Below are 26,277 nucleotides of genomic sequence, written 5' to 3'. Positions count from 1 at the left end.
ACAAGGTTGCAAAGAGTCAGACACTACTGAAGCAACCCTGCACACTTAGATGCAAGACTTTTTTTGCCTGTGGCAGCTCTGCCCCAGTGAGAGTTGAGCATGAAGGTGATGCAGCTGCTTGGCTTGTGGGGACCCTGGTGGCGCCAAGTGTGCAGGAACATGGACTGCCTCCGCCATAGGAGTTATGGCCCTATCAGTCTTTTTTCCAGCCTCTTGTAGCTGATCGGAGAAGGCAATGGCACTCTACTCCAGTACTCTTGCCTGGAAAATCCCATGGATGGAGGAGCCTGGTAGGCTGTAGTCCATGGGGTCGCTAAGAGTCGGACACGACTGAGCGACTTCACTTTCACTTTTCACTTTCATGCATTGGAGAAGGAAATGGCAACCCACTCCAGTGTTCTTGCCTGGAGAATCCCAGGGATGGGGGAGCCTGGTGGGCTGCCGTCTATGGGATCGCACAGAGTCGGACACAACTGAAGTGACTTAGCAGTAGCAGTAGCTGATCAGAAGGCCTCTTTGGCCAGTCTTTCTCTATAGCTCTGCCCATTCAGGGCCCCCTTGGCTGGGATTCTACTCTGTAGATCAGTACATCAGGCACTTAAAGGGGCACCCTGGGGTGGGGTCCGACTCTGTAGTTCAGTGTGTCAGGCGTTTGATGGGCCAGCCTCTCTATTGTTCAGCTGCTGATGGTGGCACCTATGGAGAGAGAGTCTATGGTGATGGCTCCACCCCCTACACGTGACTCAGCAGTATTGCCTTGCTTCCATGGCTGCCCGGCTTTCCTCCACAGGCATTTCCCACCACAATCTCCTCCCTTACATACCCTCAATCTGTCTCTCAGCAGTCAACAGCAACCCCTTGCCCTGGGATTGCTTCACAATCCCTGAACTCCAGCTCCCAGCCACTGTACCTTCCAGGGGATCTATGTCCCTGTCTGGAGTATGTATGGCTGCAGCAAGGACTGCATTCCATTTAGGCTGCCACAGATCAGCTGTTTCACTCTCAGCCTTAAATGTTTCTCCTCTGACTCTGTTGCCCAGATGTGGGGATCGGACCCCTGCTTCAGTTCCCCCACCCTCCAAGGGGGGGTTCCAGTCCTACTAACACTCCTGTTTTTCTCCCTAGTTCCTTTGTCCTACCGAGTTTTGTGTGGGTCTATATATTTGTTTCCTCTGGTCAGGTACTCCTGTCTGCTCTCAGCTGGTGTTCTGTATGCCCTTCTGTGTCTGAAGGTGTATTCCTGATGTATCTGTGGAGAGAGATGTACTCCATGTCCACCTACTCCTCTGCCATCTTGTTCTCCCTGTTTTTATTTTTTAATAGATCCCCAGCCTTTAACATGTGAGAGACTCCACGTAGTGATCCAAGTTTCCATTGTTTCTTGTAAATTTGGTATTGCACCCTTAACGTCTCTTCCTACCTGGCAGCATTTGGTTGTGTTTAGACAGATCCTGTGTTCCCCCGTTTTCCACAGCATCCCCCAGCAGGCCTCCTCAGGTACATCACGTGCTGGCCCTGTGGGTATCGAGCTTTTTTATCTTGTTTTACAATGCAGAATGTTGCTGTAGAACTGAGATGTTATATCAGCCTTTTAATACCATTTTTCTTAAGAAAAACTGCAAACTTTTGTAAGTATTAATTTTTTATACATTTATGGTAGGTATTTCATAAATTTAATATTTAATAAATGGTTTTGACAAATGGATGTTTTTAGTCATTCACCATACTTGAATACTTGTATTTTTTGGTGTGGCATATCTGAGTATATGTAAGTGCCATGTCTTTCATTGTTGAAGATCTGGGTGATATAAATTTTTGATTTGTTTATTACTATAATTTTAGCTTTTTAAAAGTTTTGCTTTTGTAGAAAGAATTTGCTATTTGAAAGTTAGGACACTGACTCTAAATCAAGGATTTATATCATAATCCTTTGATGCTCGGTTTTTTCTTGATAGACTGCTGTGTCAGTGATGAGTTAGTTTTGTAAAATAAAAAACTAAAAGTAAATATGCCTAATTATATAATGCTAGATTAAGAATTTTCTATATAGAAAAGCATATAGTCATTCAGGGTTTTTTAAATAAAGCTATTGGCCTTGTGCTGGTTATTTTTCTAGAACTTAGACTTTTAAAATACTGATTTTTGTCTAAATTTTATGTACTGATTTATTTTGTACACATAATATGTAGAGGGATGATAATTTTTATTTTAAGAAATTTTTATCATTTTATATTTTTTTATTCAAAATTTACTTGGAGGAAAATTGTGCCTTAGCATATAATAATGAATTTTGGTCAAACTTCTTGCCTTAGCATATAATAATGAATTTTGGTCAAACTTCTTTATGATTTCAGAACAAAAATTGCCCAAGATATTGAGAGGCTAATACATCAGAGTGATATCATAGATCGAGTGGTATATGACTTAGATAACCCAAAGTAAGTCTCATTTTTATGTTTTAGTTTTGTTGGTTTTATTCTTATCTTAAAATTTCGGTGTTCTTTTAAAACACAAAGAAATATAGTTAACTTCCACCTAGTTAAGCCTCACTCTGTTTTTATGTTTTACCAGAGATGTAATGGTAATGTAAATCATGTTTATTTGGTTAAATTGAGTATGCTACAAATTTAGTTTTTCTTATGTGGGCTTTTAATAGGTTTAATAAGGGAAACATCACATCTGATGCTTTGTTTTTAAAAGCTGAAACTACCTCCACTTAAGATAATGGAGATTTCATATGAATGCTGCAGTTTTGTCCTGTAATACTGAGCCTTCGTTTCCTTAGGACAACAAATTACCATCCCCTTTAGAAGGAAAATATGCTTGCTGATTTTCCACAGTCCCCACTTCTCACTTTCGTCTCTTACTGTTTACAGTCTGCTTCAATCGTTTCATGTTACTTGCCTGACTTTTGAAGCCATTTGTTTGTGATCCCTGGTGGCTCAATGGGTAAAGAATCTACCTGCAGTGCAGGAGACTGTCGGCAGCACAGGAGCCTGGGTTTCGATTCCTGAGTCTGGAAGATCCCCTGGAGAAGGAAATGGCAAGCCACTCCAGTATTTTTGCCTGGAAAATCCCATGGACAGAGGAGCCTGGTGGGCTACATACAGTTCATGGGATTTTAAGAGTCCGACATGACTTGGTGACTAAACCATAACAATGTTTTAGTGTAATTTCCAGTTTAGGGTTATCACTGGTGCCATTGCGTTTAATGATTTTGTTGTTGTTGTTGTTCAGTCAGTCACATCTGATTCTTTACAACCCAATGGACTGCCTCACGCCAGGCTTCCCTGTCCTTCACCATCTCCCAGAGCTTGTTCAAACTCATGTCCATTGAGTCAGTGATGCCATCCAGCTGTCTCATCCTCTGTCGTCCCCTTCTCCTCCTGCCTTCACTGTTTCCCAGCATCAGGGTCTTTTCTAATGAGTCAGCTCTTCACATGAGGTGGCCAAAGTATTGAAGCTTTAGCTTCAACATCAGTCCTTCCAATGAATACTCAGGACTGATCTCCTTTAGGATGGACTGATTGGATCTCCTTGTAGTCCAAGGGACTCTAAACAGTCTTCTCCAACACCACAGTTCAAAAGCATCAGTTCTACGGCATTCAGCCTTCATTATGGTCCAACTCTCATATCCATGCATGATTAAGCTTCTCATTACTGGATACAAATGATTTAAGTGTAGTCATATTCATCATTTTTCATTTTCATTTATTTCATTTATATATTTATTATATATAATTCATTAGGTGCCATTGCATTGTCTTCAGTAATGAGAACTTTAATCAGCCCATGAATGGGTTTTCGCTCTCTCTCCTTCAACATTCTAATATTTTGGAGAGATTTTATATTTCATTAGTCTTATTTGGAGGAAATAAAACATTTTAAAAGACTTTTGTTAAGAGAGTCAGAGTAATGTTATGTCAGAGCTAATGACTGAATTTGAAATAACATTCACAAAAATAAAAAACAAATCTATTCATAATTTCTTAGTTATTTCAATGTTTCTAATTCTGTGTTCGGAGAAGGTGATGACACCCCACTCCAGTACTCTTGCCTGGAAAATCCCATGGACGGAGGAGCCTGGTAGGCTGCACTCCATGGGGTTGCTCAGAGTCGGACAGGACTGAGCGACTTCACTTTCACTTTTCACCTTCATGCATTGGAGAAGGAAATGGCAACCCACTCCAGTGTTCTTGCCTGGAGAATCCCAGGGATGGGGGAGCCTGGTGGGCTGCCATCTGTGGGGTCGCACAGAGTCAGACACGACTGAAGTGACTTAGCAATTCTGTGTTAGACCAGACAATGTGGTAACACAGAACCTCAAGAACTCTTAAGTATAGGATATTCTTGTTGTTTAGTTGCTCAGTCATGTCTGACTCTGTGTGACCCTATGGACTATAGCCCGCCAGGACCTTCTGTCCATGGAATTCTCCAGACAAGAATACTGGAGTGAGTTGCCATTTCCTCCTCCAGGAGATCTTCCAGACCCAGGGAAGTGTCACATGCCAGTGCTATTTCTAACTGAAGTGCCTTTGGACAAAAGCGTTGGTCTTCTGGGAGTCTTCATTTTCCCCCATTAGAATGTAAGCTCGAGAAGAGCAAGAATTTGTATTCAGTCAGGGAAATAGATAACTAAAACAGTATCTTGCACCTAGTAGGATATCAATAAGTACTTGCTAAAGTAAGGAATATGTAAAATGAGAATAATACTTCCACCTTTTGGGTACTAATTATATTAGTATAATTAGATAATGAAGCTCTCTAAATTAAAAATTAGTTTTACCTGAGAACTGCATAATTTCTAGAATTATTGGTACTCAATACAAGTCATATGCACTTTAAAAAATAACTGGTCTTTTCCATAAGATTACTAATATTTAGAAATGGCATCTAATGAGACGAAATTTTTGTGATTAATATTCACTATATAATTGTGGGGGAAATCTCTACTTGTAATTATAATATTTTGTTCTGTAAATATTAGCCAGAGTTTGTAGTTTGCTTGTGTTGATTTTGTTCTTTGGCTTAAAAATAATGAGGAGGGTGAGCGAGCAATAATGGTGCATTTTTAATCTATAGTGTAGTTTCGTTTTTGCTCACTTGTTTAAATGCTGTGTATTTTTTATTCTTACTTAAAATTTTTATTTAGCTATACCATTCCAGAAGAAGCAGATGTGTTGAAGTTTAACTCCAAATTTGAATCTGGGAATCTGCGTAAAGTAATTCAAATTAGAAAGTAAGTCATTAAAATTCTTCTCGTTTTGTTTGTGTATAGATATTTTCCTAATTTTCATCAAATTTGTTTATTTTCTGTTTTCAGAAATGAATATGACCTTATTCTGAACTCAGACATAAATAGCAATCATTATCATCAGTGGTTTTACTTTGAAGTCAGTGGAATGCGACCAAGTATTGCTTATAGGTTCAACATCATTAACTGTGAAAAGTCCAACAGTCAGTTTAATTATGGTAAGACAACATTTCATCCAAATTGAGTACAACTAAAGATTTATTACATGTGCTACTTAAAATAAAGTTTTTAATGAAGTCTGTTCATCCAGAAGAGAATTACATAAAACAATCTCTTTTTTAACTTTTTTATTTTGAATAGAGTCATAAAAAGTTAAAAGTTGTAGAAGTTGCAGAGAAGTTCTGTTCACCAGATTTCCTCTAATGGTTACATCCTACGTAGCTGTACTAGAATGTCAAAACCAGGGTTTGACGTTGGCACAGTGTGGGTGCATAATTCTGTGCCTTTTTATTACATTTGTAGATTCTTATTATTGTCACCACAACTAGGATAGAGAATTCTTTCAGTACCACCAAGCCTGTGCTACTCCTTTATAGTTCACCATTCAGTTGTAGTTTTCTGTAAATTTTAAAATCTAATTGAAGAAGTTTCCTTTATTACTAGTTTACTGAGAGTTTTTGTTATAAATGGGTATTAAATTTTGACACATGCTTTTTTTCATCAAATGATATGATCATGTGATTTTTCTTCTTTAGCCTGTTAAGATGGCATGTTATATTAATTCATTTTCGAATACTGAACCAGCCTTTTTTATCTGTGAATGAGTTAAATATGTGAATTATAGTCATCGTATATAATTGCTAATGTTTTATTAAGAATTTTTAAATTTCTTTGCAAGAGGTATATTGAGAGATATATATATACACACACACACACACACACACACACATATATTTTTTTTTATATCATATCTGATTTTGGCATATCATGGTAACAATTACAATTACTTCTAAAACTAGTTGAGTAATACTCCCTCCTCTTATTTTCTGAAAGAGCTTGTGCATATTTGGTGTTAATTCTTAAATGCTTCGTAGAATTCTCCAGAGAAATCATCTGGGCCAGGAGACTTCTTATTTGGTACTCTTTTAAATTAGAGATTAAATTTCTTCTTTAGTAGTTTTTAGGAATATTCAGATTATCTATTTCACCTTGGGTGAGTTATAGTAGTTTGTTCTTTATAGGAATTGATCAGTTTCTTATAAATTTTCAAATGTGTATGTAAAGTTGTTCATAGTATTTTCTTACTGTCTTTTTAATATCTTCAGGGTCTCTAGTGATATCCTGTATTTAATTCCTGACAATAGTAACTTGTGTCTTGTCTTTATTTTTCTTGGTCAGTTTTGTTGATATTTTAAAGAACCAGCTTTTTGTTTCACTGTTTTTCTCTGGTGTTTTTCTCATTAGCAGTTTTTAAAAACCCTAGGGTTGTACCAGCAAAAAAGCTATATTTATAGCCTCATTTAAGGCTTTGTACTTATTAGTACTTTAATAGATGTCAAACTTGGGGTTATTTGCCAAGGCATCAGGTTTTTATAGTCAGGTATTATTTAAGTGGAAGATTATTTAATTGTATAAACTTAATATCAGTAATTGAAAATTAAGACATCAAGTTTTTTATTTGATGATAATTTTGTGTTAAGAAAAATTTTTTTCTGGTGTATAAAGACTGAAGAGCTTTAACAGCTAAGGTCAGAGAAGGCAATGGCACCCCACTCCAGTACTCTTGCCTGGAAAATCCCATGGAAGGAGGAGCCTGGTAGGCTGCAGTCCATGGGGTCGCTAAGAGTCAGACATGACTGAGCGACCTCACTTTCACTTTTCACTTTCATGCATTGGAGAAGGAAATGGCAACCCACTCCAGTGTTCTTGCCTGGAGAATCCCAGGGACAGGGAAGCCTGGTGGGCTGCCGTCTATGGGGTCACACAGAGTCGGATGCGACTGAAGTGACTTAGCAGCAGCAACAGCTAAGGTATGACATGCTATATTATCTGTTTCAGATAATTGTTCTAAAATGTTAAAAGCATGAATATGATGATACTCTATATAAGGGGACATTTATGAAAATTGAAGCTTTCAAGATTTGATTCTTCCCAATTGTCATTATTTATATGGAAAACAGAAAATTGTATACTCCAGATAATTATTTCACATACATAGGATAAAGCTTTAATCAGATTCACTATTTAATGTAATAATTCTGGGAAGATAAGGCTTATAATATCTGATTTAGTTATAAACATTTTTAAAGTTTTAAAAATGTTTTAAGTAATCTTAATTTAAAATGATGTATTCTTATAAAAATATATTTTGACTGAGGATTCAGTGGTTATATTGACTTACATGAATAGTGATATGAATATTCTTGATAAAATCTTGTTTTATTTTTTGACTTTTGGGTATGACTGCTAATCATTGAATGTCCTATTTTTTAGAAACATTTGTTGACCTTAAACTTTCATATAACTTTAAAAATTACTTTAATTGAAAAATCATTCAAAATAATACCAAAATAAGTAAAAGATCTTATGTTTTCCCTATTTAACTTATAAATATTCAATATAATGCTAACATAATATTTTACAGGAGTGAAGGACAATTATGAGTAAAATATAAAGGCATATTTATTCCAGAAATGATAGAGAATATTCAAATACTAGTGCTATAGGTAGATGGTACCTTTACTATTTATTTATTGACTTTTATAAAATAATACACTAAGCTTTATTAAAATACTTTAATTTTTATAATTAAAAGCACATATTTTGGAGTAATATTTCTCTATTAAAAAAACTGTATTTCTGTGTGATAATTTCTTCCTTTAGTGTCATTTTAAATTTAAAATGAATAAAATTCTGTAACTAAAACCAAGTCAAAACATTGAGACAGATGGCTGCTTTAATTTTTAAGTTTCCCCTCCTTTTCACCCTGGGCCCTTTGGGTATTCTTGTTCGTATTACTATTAATATATTATACATTCCAAACTCACTTTGTATAAAATCTGGAAAACAGAACGCTGGTAAGAAGAAAATTAAACCATCAACAATACATCATCCAAAGAAATTTATTTTAATGTTTGTTGTTTCTTTCCAGCTTTTTTTTATAATGCATTATGTGATCTTTCCATATATATAGTTATGTGTTTTTTAAAAAAAATGCTCATAACACACAGAGTTTCATAACCTGCATCTAAACTAAAGATTATATCATCATTATTTTTCTGGTCATTAAACAAATATCCCTCTGAAGCATAGTTTAATGGATATCTTGTCGAAGTTCTGTAACATTTATCCAACTGTTCCTTTGTTAGACTTCTAAGCCATTTTTATTTTGATTCTAGTTTTATTGAGATTAATTGACCTACAGCACTGTATAAGTTTAAACTGTACAGCATATGATTTGACTTATAAAATGATTACAAAGTTTAGTGACCCTATTGCACCTTAGGTTGTATCTAATTATTTTATACTTTAACTTCTACTGAGATGAACATTATTGTATTATACTAAATATCTGTGTATATAGTAATTTACTTACATATTCACAGAAGTGGAATTTATTTATCTGTCTTCCAGCTGTTAAGTGTTTTTTTGTTTTTTTGTTTGTTTTTGTTTTTTGGATTATGAAACCATGGATCATATGGGATTTACTATTCCAAATAAGGGAATTTGGTAAAGTAAATAAACTTTAGAGAAGATTCTCTAAGAAGGAAATAGAAGATAAAATCCACTGTTTAGCATTTTGTTATCCATCCTTAATCTTACTATTCACATAATTTTAAAATTAAATTTTACCCTTTTATACATTTGAGTTCAAAATATGAAAAGTCATTATATGTTATGTTTTTAAATTACACAATATGTGGTAATAACATTTCCCCATGCCATGAAGTGCCAGTACCAAAATCAGATTGATTGTATTCTTTGCAGCCAAAAATGGAGAAGCTCTATATGGTCAGCAAAAACAAGACCTGGAGCTGACTGTGGCTCAGATCGTGAGCTCCTTATTGCAAAATCCAGCTTTAAATTGAAGAAAGTAGGGAAAACCACTAGAATCCCTTATAGTTACACAGTGGAGGTGGCAAACAGATTCAAGGGATTAGATCTGATAGACAGAGTGCCTGAATAACTAGAAATGGAGTTCATAACACTGTACAGAAGGCAGTGACCAAAACCATCCCCCACTCCCCAAAATGCAAGAAGGCAAAGTGGTTGTCTAAGGAGGCCTTGTAGCTGGGAAAAGAGAAGAAGCAAAAGGCAAAGGAGAAAGGGAAAGATATGCCCAACTGAACGCAGAATTCAGAGAATATCAAGAAAAGATAAGAAAGCCTTCTTAAATGAACAGTGCAGTGAAATAGAGGAAAACAGTAGAATGGGAATGGCTAGAGGTCTTTTCAAGAAAATTTGAGATATCAAGGAAACACTTAATGCAAGGATGGGCACGATAAGGGACAGAAGAGTTAAAAGGACCTAACAGAAGCAGAAGAGATTTAAGAATCGGTGGCAAGAATACAGAGAACTGTAAAGGAAAGGTCATAATGACTTGGAAAACCATGATGGTGTGGTCACAGATATAGAGCCAGACATCCTGGAGTGTGAAGTCATGTTGGCCTTAGGAAGCATTACTATGAACAAAGCTAGTGGAGGTGATGGAATTCCAGTTGAGCTATTTCAAATCCAGAAGATGATGGTGTGAAAGTGCTGCACTCAATATGTCAGCAAATTTGGAAAACTCAGCAGTGGCCACAGGACTGGAAAAGGTCAGTTTTCTTTCCAATCCCAAAGAAGGGCAATGCCAGAGAATGTTTAAACTACCACACAATCACACTCATTTCACGTGCTAGCAAGGTTATGCTCAAATTCCTTCAAGCTAGGCCACAGCAGTGTGTGAAGCGAGAACTACCAAAGGTACAAGCTGGGTTTCAAGGAGGCAGAGGAACCAGAGGTCAAATTGCCGACATTTGTTGGGATTGTGGAGAAAACAAGGGAGTTCCAGAAAAATACCTACTTCTGCTTCACTGACTATGCTAAAGCTTTTGACTTCGTGGATCACAACAAACTGGAAAATTCTTACAAAGATGGGAGTACCAGACCACTTTACCTGTCTCCTGAGAAACCTGTATATGGGTCAAGAAGCAACAGTTAGAACTGGACATGGAACAACGGATTGGTTCTAAATTGGGAAAGGATTACATCAAGGCTGTATATTTTCATTAACTTCCATGCAGAGTACATCATGTAAAATGTCAAGCTGGATGAATCACAAGCTGCAATCAAGATTGCTGGGAAAAATAACAAATACGATACCACTCTAATGGTGAAAAGTGAAGAGGAACTAAGGAGCCTCTTGAGGGTGAAAGAGCAGAGTGAAAAGCTGGCTTGAAACTCAACATTAAAAAGCTAAGATCATGGCAATTGGTCCCATCACTTCCTGGAAAATAGAAGGGAAAAAGTGGAAGCAGTGACACAGCTCTTATCAACTTCTGGCCCTCATCATACTCTAGCATTTGTTTGGGAATTTTTGTTGCTCTAGCATCACTAGATTTTAATTGTTCTGATTTTTCAGTCTCGTGCACCATCCTTGTTGCTCTCATATCACTTTGATTTTTAAGTTATTTTGACTTCGTAAAATAGTTTAACGTTCTGTAGTCTTTTTCAAAAATGATTTAACAGTTTTTTCTAACTTTATTTTTCCTGAATAATTTTTTCTCAGTATTATTCTGAATAATTTTATCAGACAGCCCCAAATTTCCATTGCATAAACTTATACAATAATGTGGAAGAAACTGGATTTCTTATATTAAATCTTGCCACTTAAGAACATGGTGTATATATTTGTTTTCTCAAGTTTTTATTCCCTCACCTAAATTTTTTAGTTTTCTTCTTGTAAGTTTTATACCCTTCTTTTTACCTTTATTCTTAAGTATTTTATGTATTTTTCCCCCCTGTTCTGAAAGAGTATTTTCAAGTTTGTCATTATTTAGAATTAAGGAAGCTGATGGGCTTCCCTGGTAGCTCAGCTGGTAAAGACCCTGCCTACAATGAGACTCTGATTCAATTCTTGGGTTGGGAAGATCCCTTGGAGAAAGAGATAGGCTACCCACTCTCATTTTCTTGGGCTTCCCTGGTAGCTCAGACAGGAAGCTGAGGAATTTTATGTTTCCTTGAAAATCAAACTCCTTACCTAACTTTCTTATTAGCTCTCAGTGTTTCTCAGATGATGCTTTGAATTTTTTGGGTAGTTCCTTAGAATTTATTCTTATCCCTAATTATGTAATTGTTTCATTGCTTTTGGCTAGATCATTGAGATTGTTTAAAGGAAGACTTTGGGCATGTTTTATTTTGACTTTAATATAAATGCTACTAGTATTTCTCTTATTTATGTTCGCTCTTGTTTTGAGATACATATTCTTTCTAAAGAATTTTTATTTTTACTGATTTTTAAAAAATCAGAATTATTTTCTTTCACTCTTTGCATTTATAGGAATGACCATATAATGTATAACCTATTGATGTGCTATATTAATTTTGCATCCTGCAACTTTCCTGAATTCATTGAAGAACTCTAGTAGTATTTTTAGTGGCATCTTTAAGATTTTCTACGTATAGTGTCATGTCATCTACAAACAATGAGTTTTACTTCCTCTTTTCCATTTCAAATTCCTTTTATTTTTGTTATTTGACAGTTGTGCCTAGGATTTCTGATACTGTGTTGAATAAAAAGTGAGGAGAGCGGGTGTCCTTGTTTTGTTCCTTACCTCAGAGAAAATGCTTTCAGCTTTTTGTCATAGAATATGGTGTTAGGTGTAGGCTAATAATATATGGCCTTTATTATGTTGAGGTATGTTCCATCTATACCCCCTTCTGGGAAGATTTTATCATAAATGGATGTTGAATTTGATGAAAAGCTTCTTCTGCACCTACTGAGATAATCATATGGTTTTTATTCTTCAGTTTGTTGTTATGATGTATCACACTGATTGATTTGTGGATATTGAACCATCCTTGTGCTAAATCCCTGGGCTAAATCCCAGTGGATTATGGTGTATGATCATTTTAACATATGGTTGGATTTAGTTTGCTAATATTTTGTTGAGGATTTTTGCATCTATGTTCGTCAGTGATAATAGCTTGTAATTTTCTTTTTGTGTGATCTCTTTGTCTTATTTTTCATGTCAGAGGGATGTTATCTTCATAAATGAGTTCAGTTGTAGTCCTTCCTCAGCAATTTTTGGAATAGTTTGAGAAGGGTAGATCTTAACTCTTCTTTACATGTTTGGCAGAATTCACTGGTGAAGTCGTGTGGTCCAGGACTCTTGCTTGTTTGGAGTTTTAAAATTATTGATTCAGTTTCATCATGGGTCTTGCTTATTTATGTCTTCTATTTCTTCCTGGTTCAGTCATGGGAAATTGTACGTTTCTAGGAGTTTGTCCGTTTGTGGAAGTTTGTCCATTTCTTCCAGCTTGTCTATTTTATTGGCATACAACTGTTCATAGTAATCATCTTTTTTATTTCTGTGGAATTGGCTGTAACTTCTCCCCTTTTTTTTCCCTCACTTATTCATTTGGGCCTTCTTTTTTTTCTTGATGAGTCTGCATAATGGTTAATCAGTTTTATCATTTCAAAGAACTGGCTTTTAGTTTCATTGATCTTTTCTATATTTTTAGCCTCTATTTTCTTCTTTTTTGATTTTGTAATTTCTTTTCTTCTACTAACTTTGGGTTTTGTTTGTTCTTTTTCCTTTAGATGTAAGGTTGGGTTATTTTTCTTTAAGTTTAAAGTTAGATTGTTTGAGATATTTTTCTTGTTCCTGAGGTAAATATATTAATTTAAAATTCTTAGAACTGCTTTTGCTGTATCAGTTAGACATCAGATCTATTTTGTTTTTCTTTTCATTTGTCTTTGTTTTTCTTTGTTTGTTTGTATCTTTAGCGAATCATTGGTTATTTAGGAGTATATTGTTTAGTTTCCATTTCTTTGTGCTTTTTGTAGGGTTTTTGTTTTTTTTTTTTTTTTGGTAGTCTCATAGCATTGTGGTCATGAAAAAAGTTTGATGTGCTTTCAGTTTTCTTAAATTTACTAAGGCCTGCTTTGTGGCCTAGCATGAGATCTATCCTAGAGAATGTTCCAGCTGCACTTGAAAAGAATGTGTTATCTGCTGCTTTTGGATGGAGTGTTTATATATATCTATTATGTTCATCTGGTTTAATGTGTAATTTAAGCCCAGTGTTTCCTTATTTATTTTCTGTCTGGATGATCTTTCCATTGATATCTGTTAATATTTACCCTGTGTGTTTAGCTGCTCCTAAGTTGTGTGCATATGTGTTTGTAATTGTTATATTTTCTTCTAGGATTGATCCCTTGATCATTATATAATGTTCTTCTTTGTCTTTTTTGGCACTGTCTTTGTTTAAAATCTATTTTGTCTCATACAAGTATTGCTACACTGCCTTTATTTTGAATTCTATTTGCGTGGAATACCTTTTTCCATTCCCTCACTTTCAGTCTGTGTCTTTGGATATGAAGTGAGTCTCTTGTAGGTGACATATATTGTTGCCATATAATGGGTCTGTCTTTTGATTGGAGCATTTGTTCTGATTATAGTTAAAGTAATTATTGATATGTATGTACTTATTGCCATTTTGTTAACTGTTTGAGGGTTGTTTTTGTTGGTCTTTTTTGTTTTTTATTTTCTTCTCCTGTGATTTAATGACTATCTGTAGTATTATGTTTGGATTCCTTTCTCTTTTGTGTGTGTATCTATTATAGATTTTGTTTTGTTGTTACCATGAGGCTTATATGTAGCAATTTATATTTATATACATGATTATTTAGATTGGTTATATCTTAATTTAAAATGCATTTTAACAACCCTGTATTTGTACTCTTTTCTTCTCACTGTTACCATTTTTATATCATATTTTGCATCTGTTTTTTTTGTATATTCCTTTACTGCTTATTGTGGATATAGGTTGATTTTACTGCTTTTGTTTTTAACCTTTCTACTTGCTCTGTACATGTCTGTGTTACTACCTTTACTTTATGTTTGCCTTTACTGATGAGTTTTTCTAGTAGTTTTCATATTTCTAGTTTTGGCTTTTCCTTTTTCACTTACAGAAGTCCTTTTAACATTCCTTGTAAAACTGGTTGTTGGTGCTGAACTCTTTTAGCTATTTCTTGTCTGTAAAACTTTTGATCTCTCTATCAAATCCGAATGAGAGCCTTGCCAGATAGAGTATATTTGATTGTAGGTTTTTCTCTTTCTTCATTTTAAATGTTTCATGCCACTGTCTTCTAGTCTGCAGGGTTTTTGCTGAAAAGTCAGCTGACAGCCTTATGGGAGTTCCCTTTTATGTAACTTGTTGCTTTTTCCTTGCTCCTTGTGTGGTCCTCCTTGGGTTGATTCTTTTTGGGACTTTTTGTGGCTTCTGGACCCGAATATCTATACCCTTCCCCTATTAGGGTGGTTTTCAGCTATTATTTCTTCAAATATGTTATTTGCCCCTTTCTGTCTTTTCCTTTTTATATCCCTGTAATGTCTGTGCTTGATGTTGCCCCAGAGGTCTCAAATGGTCCTTATTTCTTTTTATTCTTCTTTTCTGTTCAGCTTCAGTGATTTCCACTACTCTGTCTTCCAGTTTGCTGATTTACTCTTCTGTATCATTTAGTCTGCTGTTGATTCCTTATATTGTAATTTTTATTTATTGTATTCTTCATTTTTGTTTGGTTGTTATTTATATTTTCAAGCTCTTTGTTAAAAACTTTTGTAATTTCTTATTCTGTGCATCTCTTCTCCTCCTGAGTTCTTTCATCATTGTTATGATCATTACCTTGAACTCTCTTTTGGGTAGATTGCGTATATTTATGTCACTTAGTTCTGGGATTTTATCCTATTCCTTCATCTGAAACATGTTCCTCTGTTACCTCATTTGCCTAAGTTTCTGTTTTTATGTATCTGGTATGTTGGTTATGTTTCCTGACCTTGGAAAAGTACCCTTTTGTAGGAGACATTTTGTGTGTCCCAGCAACAAATTTCCCTCTGGTCACTAGAGCTATGTGCTCTAGAGGTGCCTCCTGTGTGGGCTTTTTGAGTCCTTCTGTTGTGGTGGGCTGACCACTGTGGGTGGTATGGTAGGTGTAGCTGGCCCCTGGTCTCATTGGTTGCCAGGCCCTGCCTTGTGCAGAGGTTGCTAGCCACTGATTGGTAGGGCTGGATCCTGAAATAGCTGGCTGTGGAACCCCAGGGGTCCTAGGGCTCGTGCTGGCTCACTAGTGGACAGAGTTGGGGTCCAGGAGATCCTGGGGCTGGTACTCACTCAATGGTGGCTGAAGCCAGGTGTTGGAGCTGATGTGCGGGGCTGTCTCTGGTCGCCATAGACATGTCTAGGGCAGCTTTTTTGGTTCAGGGGTGCTTAAGGCAGCCTGCCTATTGGTGGGCAGGGTCAGGTGTCCCAGAACTGATGTCTGTAGACTGTTGCGTCCTGGGGCTAATAAGCTAGAGGGAGAATTCCACAATGATACTTGCCAGCACCAGTGTCTTCCTGGTAGAATGAGCACCCCAAAATTGCTGCCCCCAATGTACGTGTCCTTAGAATGAACTCCAGTTGCCTCTTGTATCTCTGGGAGACTTCCCAAGATCAGCAGTTGGGTCTGACCCAGGATCTTTTCAGAGGACTGCTTTTTCCCTGGATCTTGGAACATGTGAGATATTGTGTACATCCGTTAAGAGTACAGTCTGTTTTCCACAACCCTCCAATCTTCCTGAAGCCCTACTAGCCGGCAAAGCCAGGCATTCTTGAAGCTTGTTTCCTGGTGCAGGATCACTGGGCTAAGGAGCCTGATATGGGGCTCAGACCCCTTTCTCCTTGGGGAGAACCTCTGCAGTTGTAGTCTCCTGTTTGTGAATTGTTCACTGAGGGGCATGGATCTTAACTATACCATGACTTTGCCCCTCTTACGTATCTCGTTGTGCTGTTTCTTTATATCTTTAGTTGTAGAAGATCTTTTCTGGTAGGTTTTGGTCTTTTTCCTCAGTGGTTCTGCAAATAGTTGTGATTTTGGTGTGCTCCTGAGAAGAGATGTGTGAGCTCAGGGTCCTCCAGTTCTGCTGTGTTGGGAACTCTCCTGCAAGCATTTAGGTTTTCAATTTGGTTTTGATTACAACTTAATTCCATACCCTCTCCCCTCCAGATTTTGATACTAATACCTCCTTGTTATTTTCTAGGTGGTTTCTAACTGGGTGTGATTTTGATATCCTTTTTGGCCCAATAATTGCTTAGAAAAGGGTTTGTTACATTTTTAGTTGGTTAAATTATTTTGGTTATGATTTTTGTCATTGCATTCAAGTTTTAATCAGTTTTGTTTGTTGATGTGAAATTTATGATTTGGAGTAATTTTATGGCTTAACATCTGATCAGTGTTAGTGTTCACGGGTTCTTGGAAAATATGTATTCTCTGTTGGCAACATAATTTTAAGATAAATTGTTAAATTTATTGTTATAAACCTGTTTATTCAGTTTTATATATCCTTTTTATTTTTTATATTGTCTGTTTGCTTAAGAAAACTAAACAGTCTTTCACCTCTACTATGCTTCTGTCAGTGTGGTAGTTTATTCGCTAAGTCATGTCTGACTCTTATGACGCCATGGATTGTAGCCCACTGTACTCCTCTGTCTATGGAATTTCCCAGGCAAGAATACTGGAGTGGGTTGCCATTTCCTTCTCCAGGGGATCCTCTTGATCCAAGGATCGAACCCATATCTCCTGCATTGCAGATGAATTCTTTTACCACAGAGCCACTAGAGAAGCCCCTTTTCTGTCAACTTAAAAAAAATTTCGTTTTCTATTTTAATGCTTTATCATTTGGCACATAGACATTTATAACTTTTCCATGTTCTTTTTGTGTTTTGTGTATACCCGTTGGTGGTGCTAGTGGTAAAGAATCTACCTGCCAGTGCAGCAAACTCAGGAGACATGGGTTTGATCCCTGGGTGGGATAGATACCCCGAAAAAGGAAATGGCAACCTACTCAAGTGTTTTTGCCTAGAGAATTCCGTGAACAGAGGAGCCTGGTGGACTGCAGTCTGTGGGGTTGCAAAGAATGGGATGCGACTGAACACACACAGGCACATTAATAGTGCAAAACAGTCACGTTTATTCTATTCCTTATCTATGGCCTAGAATTATATTTATAATTATATTGGTTTGAATTTGATGCGTCTTTGCTCATTATTTTTGTGAATGGAAGTTGCATTTTGTTGTTTGACTCTTGCCTTTTAATATGTAATTTTGACCTATTTAAGGTTCTTATAATTGATATTTTTTATGTTTTCTATTTTTATTCATTATATTCTTCATGTGTTATTCTTTAAGAGCCTTCACAGTGTAGTATAACACTTCTTTTAGCTGTGGAAAACCAAAATATGTATTTGAAAATAGATTGTGAGGCATATTCTGAACTGGATTTCTCTCAGTCCTGCTCCATCTGCCTTAAGATTAGTAGAGATTCCTTCCAGATTCTGACAGGATGTTAACTGTTGCCAGTCTGCTTTTATTTTGCTATACTTGTAAGTACTTAACGAGGAGCTATAGAAGGAGCTGTTTGGTAGATGTAATTTTTAAATGAACCCTAATACTAGATTTGTTAGATTAATGCAACATACAGCAAATCTTGGTTTGCCTGGTTATCTATAGAGTTAGAAGAAGGAATAGACCAACATTTAGTAAATTAGAATTCAAAATTTTAAGAAATGATAATTAGATATGTAATTAATTGTCATGAGATTCATATTGAATTCACTTCAGGGATGGTAATGATGGCTGAAAATATTTGCAGTGGAAACGTCTTCAGCTGGAAGAATTTAGTTGATTGCCATGCATGATTGAAGTCAGGAAGTAATGTTAATTAGGAAATTGTAAGTTTCTTTTTGTTTTTTGTTGAGACATGCTGCTTGGGGGAGTATTTAAATGTTGGGTTCTTCTAGCAGGTATGCCCAGTGGAGGGAGGTCTTGCTCTTTGTCAGTGTCCCTCAAAAAAGGGCAGAATTGGTTTCGTTTCATAAGTTGCCTTTTTCTTGGAGAATTTTTAGGTGATTATATTAAATATTTAGTTTTCTTAGTTTTAGTTTTATTGCAATGGGTGATCTTATTTGTGAATTTGTGTTTATGAATTTTTTGTTTGTTTGTTTATGAATTTATATCACGGTATACACTGACAGCCATTGTAATCCGTCACTCTCCCTTCCGCTGACCTTACTCAAAAAGGGTTTGCTCAAATTACCACTAGATGGCAGTCTTGTGTTTTAGTAATTTAGAGAGCTGTACTCACAGGCTCCCTCTTTCTCTCCCTGCCCTTCCTCCCCAGTATCTCCAAAGTATATGAAGATTTTTAACCACTCCCTTATATAAATTGAACATATATGGAACCAGGCAGCAAAAAAGAATTTTGGAGTCAACTCTAGCATTCCCACCTTGCTCATGTTAGTTAATTCCATACTTGGAAGTTGAGCTGAGCTTTCTCTTGACTTTCTGTTCTCTGACTCCCCATACAGGATTAGTCAGTCCCTTTAATAAATATTGCTTGTCATTTTCTCCTTTAGGGCACTCTTCACAATTCTACATTGTTTTTGTATGTGGCTGGTTAATACCTTTCCTCACTGCATACCCTCCCCCCGCCCCCCCCCCCCCCCCCGCCCAAATTGTATGTTTCACGAGATCAGGGACAGTACCTCTGTTGCTGGGCTTTGTATTTATAGTAAGGCATTTAGTAGATGTTCAGTAAGTATTTGTTAAATAAATGAGGTAACAGATGAATGAACTATGAAGATCCTATTAGGAACTTAAAATGACCCTCTCGAACATATGTCAAGAAGGCTCTAGTTCAAAGATCATCATTTTCTAAATATTTTATTTTGAAATAGTTTCAAACTTAATGAAAAGTTGTATCCTTTATCTACATGTTGGACTTCAAAAATGATGCCCCATCATTCTAGAACACTTTCAGTGTATTTTATGCATGGCGTTTTTCTATATAACTATGGAAAAGCTGTCAACATCAGGAAATTATCATTGATATTTGAACCCCATCTAATCTTTAGACCCTCATTTAAGTTTTCACCTGTTTTCTCATCAGTGACCTTAATAGCACAAAAATTCAGCTCAAACCACATAGTGTATTTAGTTGTCAAGTCTCTTTAGACTATTTTCGTCAGGAACAGTTTGTGGTCTTTAATGTTCATGACCTTGGCACTTTGGAAAATGAAAGCACTTACTTTGTAGAGTGGTTCTCAGTTTGGAGATGTCTCCTGTTCCTCATGACTTGATTTAAGTCAGGCATCTGTGGTGGGGGCATCACAGTAGTGATGTTGTGTGTTGGTGGCATAGGATTTTGTTTTATTGCTGATAGTAATAATTTAATCACCTGATTAAGTTGTTGTCTGCCAGACTTTTCCACTGTAAAGTCACTTTTTTTCTGTTTGTAATCAGTAAGTATTCTACATGTTGATATCAGTATAGAGTTGTTTCCTGTTTAATCAGTGGGCTGTAGTTTGCTGCTATCAGTATTTTGGTGTTTCAGCTGCCCAGGATTTGGCCGTTGTGATCCCTTCATGCTGGGTTGTGTGTTCTGTTGACATGTCCCTGTCATTCTTTATGGGTGTTCTTGTGTTTTGGCATAAGATGCCCAAGGCTTATCTTGCCTTTCCATGCCCCAGCCTCAGTCAGTTCAGTTCAGTCGCTCAGTCGTGTCCGACTCTTTGCGACCCCATGAATCGCAGCATGCCAGGCCTCCCTGTCCATCACCAACTCCCGGAGTTTACTCAAACTCATGTCCATTGAGTCCGTGATGCCATCCAGCCATCTCATCCAAAGCAGTCACTTCTTCAAAAAGCCCTGATTTATTTTAGTGGAGAATAATATTTTAAAAATAAGATCTGTGTGCATCGTGTGTACATTGTTACTGGACCTGTCCATGGATGGAGCTGAAGAACATATATTTGTATATACAAACATTTATGTAAAAATTTTCATTGGTAGTAATTTATAGTAGGTATATGTTTATTTTTGTGTGTGCATAGTGTGTACATTATTATTGGACCTGTTCATGAAGGGAGCTAGGGAATATATATTTGTATATACGAGTGTGTATGAAGAAATTTTTATCAGTAGTAATGTATAACATGTATATGTTTATTTCTGTGTGTATGTTATACACATACACACATATGTGTACACATAGTATCTCCATGAGGTCACACTGATACCTTCAGTTGCACAGATTTTATTCTAGTTTTCTTTCCATATTTTCGGTTTCCTTTTCCAAAATGGAGAATTTTGGCTTATACTGTTCTTAATGTATTTACTTATTTGATCAATTCCAGTGTACTTAACAGTCTCTCCTTTGCATTTTTGGGCAGATGCCCTTCTCATTCTATTCAAGGTCTGACACCAAAGTCAACCTGTCTCCCTTGTCTCTCCATGGTTATCCGCCCTCTTTGTTTATTTTCATTTTGATTTTAATTTGTAGCTCTATTTTATATGGTTATCAGAGGGTTTTGTTTGTAATGTTTCTCTTATATGGAACTTACTGGCATTTCCTTTTGACCTAATATATGAGCAATTTTTGTGAATATTCCACATATTCTTAGAAGAAGGTGCATTCTCTACTATCAGGATATATTGTTCAACATATCTACATAAAATTTGCCTTATGAATTATGTTACTTAGAGCTATATAAATATTCTTTTGTTCAGTTGTTCTGTCTTGTAATGAGAGTGGAGTGTTGGAATCTGTCAGTAGTGTGTCTCTTTCTTCTACGTTTCCTGTAGTTTCTGCTTTATATAATAGGTTGTTCTTTTCTGGTGTGTAGACACTGTGTCTTGCTATATTACTTTTCACTATGAATTGTGGCTTTATAAAATTCCTTGTCTTACTTAGTATTTTTTGGCCTGCAGTCTACTTTGTTTCCACTTCCCTGGTATATCTGCCCATCTTTCTACCTATGAGCAAGTCTCTTACATTCTGTTGTCTAGTAATGCTGCAGGCCTGGGCATGTGTGCTTTTATTTGCACTGCTTGTTGATTTTCTTTACTTGTTTTTGTGAGGATGTGTGGAGTGATTGAGATTCATGTGGCCACCATTACCCTCCAGACCAAGGATCTCATCTTCCTATTTTTAGTATGACTTTCTGTTATAATACTTGCCATATTAGAAGCATGTATTTTTTTCTCTGTAAAGTTATTAATAACATATGCAGCTTATGGTAGGTACCTTCAGATTAACCTAGCTCCCCCTCATGTGTTAAATTACAGTGCTAGCTTTAACTTGAAAATTTTGTCTGTGATTCACAATACATTTAATGATTAGGGCCTAAAACATCTTGTCTTTCTTTGTATCTGCCCTTGTTACTGAGCATGTGCTTAATAAAACTTCAGCGTTTACATGGATATTATTAGAGGCCAGTGCCATTAGATGCTGGTTTCACTCTGGCAATTTAATATTTTGATTGTATTCAAGTGACAGGCTTGACAGTTCTTAGCATATTTATGTTACACACATTAAAGTTTATCCTTTGGCTCATGGTTAAATAAGTTACTCAAATATGGCCTTTCTGTATCAACTTGAGTATTAATAGATTGTGGTTTATTCAGTTTGAGTTACCTCATTTGATTGATTTCTTTCTGGGGGACCCTGTTTTGTTCAGATGATCTTCATTATAATCAGAATTTCCAAATATAGCTCCCTTCACTGTGACCAGAATTAACCATCATTTTAAAAGTAATAACAGAATACATTGTCTTGTATAAAATTAGAACACTTCAGATAAATCTGTTATGCCCTTTGACCTCAGCCTGAACCTTGTTCTGCCTTACTATAATTAACCATTTATTAAGAATTTTGTGTGCTTGGAAGAGGTTAAAGTTTCGAGTTGAAATGACTCACTGACTCCTAGAAAGAAATAAGGAAGACAGGAATCTTTTATACATACCAGTGAAATATTTAAGTTTCAGGTATAGAACTGGCTGCAGTACTTAAATAATAGTAATAACAGCTAACATTTATTGAAAAATGTATCATGTGCCAGGGCTTCTTTAAGTGCTGACACATGTGATACTCTTCATTCACACAACAAACAATCCAGTAAGATTGTTATCCACAGAAGAGAAAAAGGAGGCATGAGTGGTTTAGTAACCTGCCAGGATCGTGCATGTGGCACGTAGTGGAGTTGGAGTTCAGACCTAGATAGTCTGGCTATAGACTGTGAGCTCCTAATCACTATGTTGTTCTCTGTGTGGAAACAGGTTAGTATTGGACGCTCATCTGTGGAAGCTAGAGGAGAGCCAAATGTCTTTTGTAAAATCCGTCATTTGTTTGTCACTGCCAACAAACTGCATGTTTGTGTATGTAGAATTCAGAAAATATACTACCCTGAACCCTCGCTGAGAAAAATAAATGAAAAAGATATCAAGATAGAAGACTTAGAATTTATAAATTGTGTTAAGGGAAAATGTTCTGAAAGGAGTAATATGAGAGGAGTGAAAGCTAACTTGTCCTGGTTGGATTGCTCATTTATTTAATATAATATAGTACTAGAGAAATGTCTACACACAAAGTTAATCATAATTGTGAGGATGAGAAATGGAGTTGGAAAAGCACAATAGAAAGCTTCCAAATGACAGAAGAAGAAAAGAAAATGTGGAAAATGTAACCAAGTAAGTAAAATAAGAAGGTGTAAAGAAGGAAAAAAACATTTAATGAATAGTAGAAAGAAAACAAAATGGAAGGGGAGAAGGAATGAAATTAAACATATATCTGTCATTATTAACTATAAGTCAAAATGGCCTCAAAAATCAGATAATGAAAATTATACAATTTGCCAGATGGGGAGAATATGTGTATGTGTATATTGTTGTTATTGTTCAGTTGGTAAGTCATGTCCTGCTTTTTGCGACCCCATGGACTGCAGCACACCAGGCTTCCCTGTCCTTCACTATCTCTTGGACTTTGCTCAGACTCATGTCCATTGAGTCAGTGATGCTATACAACCATCTCATCCTCTGTCTTCCCCTTCTCTTCATGCCCTCAATCTTTTCTAATCTTTTAATTAATATTTGTATAGTAATAATAAAGCTGAAATGAATGATTGGGCAGAGGTTTAATAGGTAAATACAAATAAAGGAAATGTGGTAATATTGATGTCTGACAAAGAATAATTCAGGGTCAAAAGCATGAGATATTGTGTGTTTACAAGTTGCAGTCCTTGAAGATGCTATTATAACTGCAAACTTTCATTTTCCATTGAGGTATAATTGGCATGTAGAATGTGTTTTAGGTGTGTAACATAACGATTCAGTGTGTAGATATTGTAAAAGGATCACCACAGTAAGTCTAGTTAACATTATATCACCATGACTTACTTATTTGTAACTGGAAATTCATACTTTGTGACCACTTTTGCAAACCCCTCTACCCCCTGCCTATGGAAGCCTCTATTGTGTCCTCTATGAGTTTTTTTTTTAAAGACTCCACACATAGGCAAGATCATACAGTATTTGCCTTTATTTTTTACCTATTTCAGTTATTAACATAGTGTCCTCAAGGTCTATCCATGTTGTTACAAATAGCAAAATTTCCTTTTTTATGGCTAAATAATACTCCATTGTGCTCACACGTGTGCGCACACAGGGTCATGCATTATATACATACCACATCTTCTAGACAGCATGTTAAAAAGCAGAGGTATTACTTTGCTGACATAGGTCCATCTAGTCAAAGCTATGGAGAAAGCAATGGCACCCCACTCCAGTACTCTTGCCTGGAAAATCCCATGGACGGAGGAGCCTGGTAGGCTGCAGTCCATGGGGTCGCTAAGAGTCGGACACGACTGAGCGACTTTACCTTCACTTTTCACTTTCATGCATCGGAGAAGGAAATGGCAACCCACTGCATGTTCTTGCCTGGAGAATCCCAGGGATGGGGGAGCCTGGTGGGCTGCCGTCTGTGGGGTCGCACAGAGTCAGACACGACTGAAGTGACTTAGCAGTAGCAGTCAAAGCTATGGTTTTTCCATTAGTCATGTATGTATGTGAGGGTTGGACTGTAAAGAAAGGTGGGTGCCAAAGAATTGTTGCTTTTGAACTGTGGTGTTGGAGAAGACTCTTGAGAGTCCCTTGGACTGCAAGGAGATCAAACCAGTCCATCCTGAAGGAAATCAGTCCTGAAGAGTCATTGGAAGGACTGATGCTGAAGCTGAAACTCCAATACTTTGGCTACCTGATGCAAAGAACTGGCTCATTAGAAAAGACCCTGATGCTGGGAAATACTGAAGGCAGGAGGAGAAGGGGACAACAGAGGATGAGATGGTTGGATGGCATCACCAACTCAATGGACATGAGTTTGAGCAAGCTCCAGGAGTTGTTGATGGACAGGAAAGCCTGGCATGCTGTAGTCCATGGGGGTCACAGAGTCAGACATGACTAACTGACTGAACTGAACTTCTTTATCCGTTCATTCATCAGTGGATATTTAAGTTCCTTCCATGTGTTGGCTGTTGTAGGTAATGATGTATTAAACATGATAGGGAGTTGCGTATGTCTTTTTGAATTAGTTTTTTAAGAATAAATACCCAGAAGTGGAAATGCTGGATCAAATGCTAGTGCTATTTTTTCATTTTTTGAGGAACTGCCATACTGTTTTCCACAGTGAGTGTACCAATTTACATTCCCACCAGTGATTCAGAAGGGTTCTCTTTTCTCTACATTCTCACCAACACTTCTTTGTCCTTTTGATAACAGCCATTCAAGCAGGTGTGAGGTGAAATCTCATTGTGGTTTTAATTTGCATTTTCCTGATGATTAGTGATGTTGAGTACTTTACATTTACCTGTTGGCCATATGTATATCTTTGAAAAAATGTCCATTCAGATCCTTTGTCCACTTTTCAGTTGTTTGTGTGTTTTTTGCTATCGAGTTGTAGGAGTTCTTCATATATTTTGGGTGTTAACCCTTCATCGGATTTAGGATTTGCAGATATTTTCTCCCATTTGTCAGGGTGCCATTTCATTTTGTTGGTGGTTTCATTTGCCGTACAGAACACTGACCTTTATACAGTACAAAACCCATAACCACATGGCACTCACATAGCTGCTAGAGCAAAAACTGCAAGAAATACAGCGTGATTAAAAGACAGTTGTTTTAAGAATTTAAAATTCAGTTCTTAAGAGGCAGTAGGCTTATTTGCTGTGCTCAGTAGCCACACATGGCTAGTGGCCACCACACTGGACAGTGCGGGTATGGAACATTTCCATTCTGGCAGAAGGCTCAGTTGGATGGCTCTGATCTAGAAAGTACAGCAAAGGAGAACTCTTTATAGACTTATGGGACATAGCTAAACTGCTGTTTGGAGGAAAACGGAATGCCTTTCATAACTGCATTATTTAAAATAAAAAACCTGAAAATAAGTTACTACTCAAGTACTGAAAACATACTCCAGATATTTTGAGTATTAATTAAAAGTATTAAAATACTCAAGATATTAGAACAACAAAAATAAATCCAAAAGAAAGTAAGAGAATTTTTTTAAAAATGCTGAAAATGAGATAGAAGTAGAACAAATAGGATAAACTAGAAATACTGAAACTGAAAAAAGTAGAGATACTGAACAGACTACAGCTGTTGAAAATAAATTAAAAATGTATTTAGTAGTCACCATATCAGGATGATATTCCAACTGATTTGTATTTACTTCTAAAAATAGATTTTTCTCATTCTAGTAAATGGTGGATACCTTTTAAATATGTTTTTCTGGAGCTAGTGTAATATTATATCAATACTTAGTAAAGGTAATTTTTTTTTTAAAAGACCAAGTTTTAGATGCAAAAATTCTAAGTGAAATCTAGCTGATTTCATCATATAGCATATAAGAGAAAAACTTTTTCTTGGAGTGCAAGGATAATTCACAATAGTAAAC

General features: G+C 36.4%; 1 protein-coding gene across 3 annotated transcripts in view; it reads left to right on the top strand.

The window, feature by feature from the left end:
• The window catches only part of AGTPBP1 (ATP/GTP binding carboxypeptidase 1), a 199,112-nt gene that overhangs the window by 132,364 nt on the left and 40,471 nt on the right, over positions 1 to 26,277 (top strand). For 2 of the 3 annotated variants that reach the window (XM_002689815.7, XM_059889503.1), the window contains 3 exons: positions 2,355 to 2,438; positions 5,153 to 5,239; positions 5,324 to 5,472. In XM_002689815.7, coding sequence (XP_002689861.4) covers positions 2,355 to 2,438; positions 5,153 to 5,239; positions 5,324 to 5,472 — 320 coding nt within the window. The remainder of the gene's footprint in view (positions 1 to 2,354; positions 2,439 to 5,152; positions 5,240 to 5,323; positions 5,473 to 26,277) is intronic. The other variant, XM_010808145.4, reaches the window with a different exon arrangement.

The sequence above is a fragment of the Bos taurus genome, chromosome 8 (assembly GCF_002263795.3).
Source record: "Bos taurus isolate L1 Dominette 01449 registration number 42190680 breed Hereford chromosome 8, ARS-UCD2.0, whole genome shotgun sequence".
Taxonomy (NCBI): Eukaryota; Metazoa; Chordata; class Mammalia; order Artiodactyla; family Bovidae; genus Bos; species Bos taurus.
Note: the sequence above shows the minus strand (reverse complement) of the source record. Positions and strands in the feature narration are given on the sequence as shown.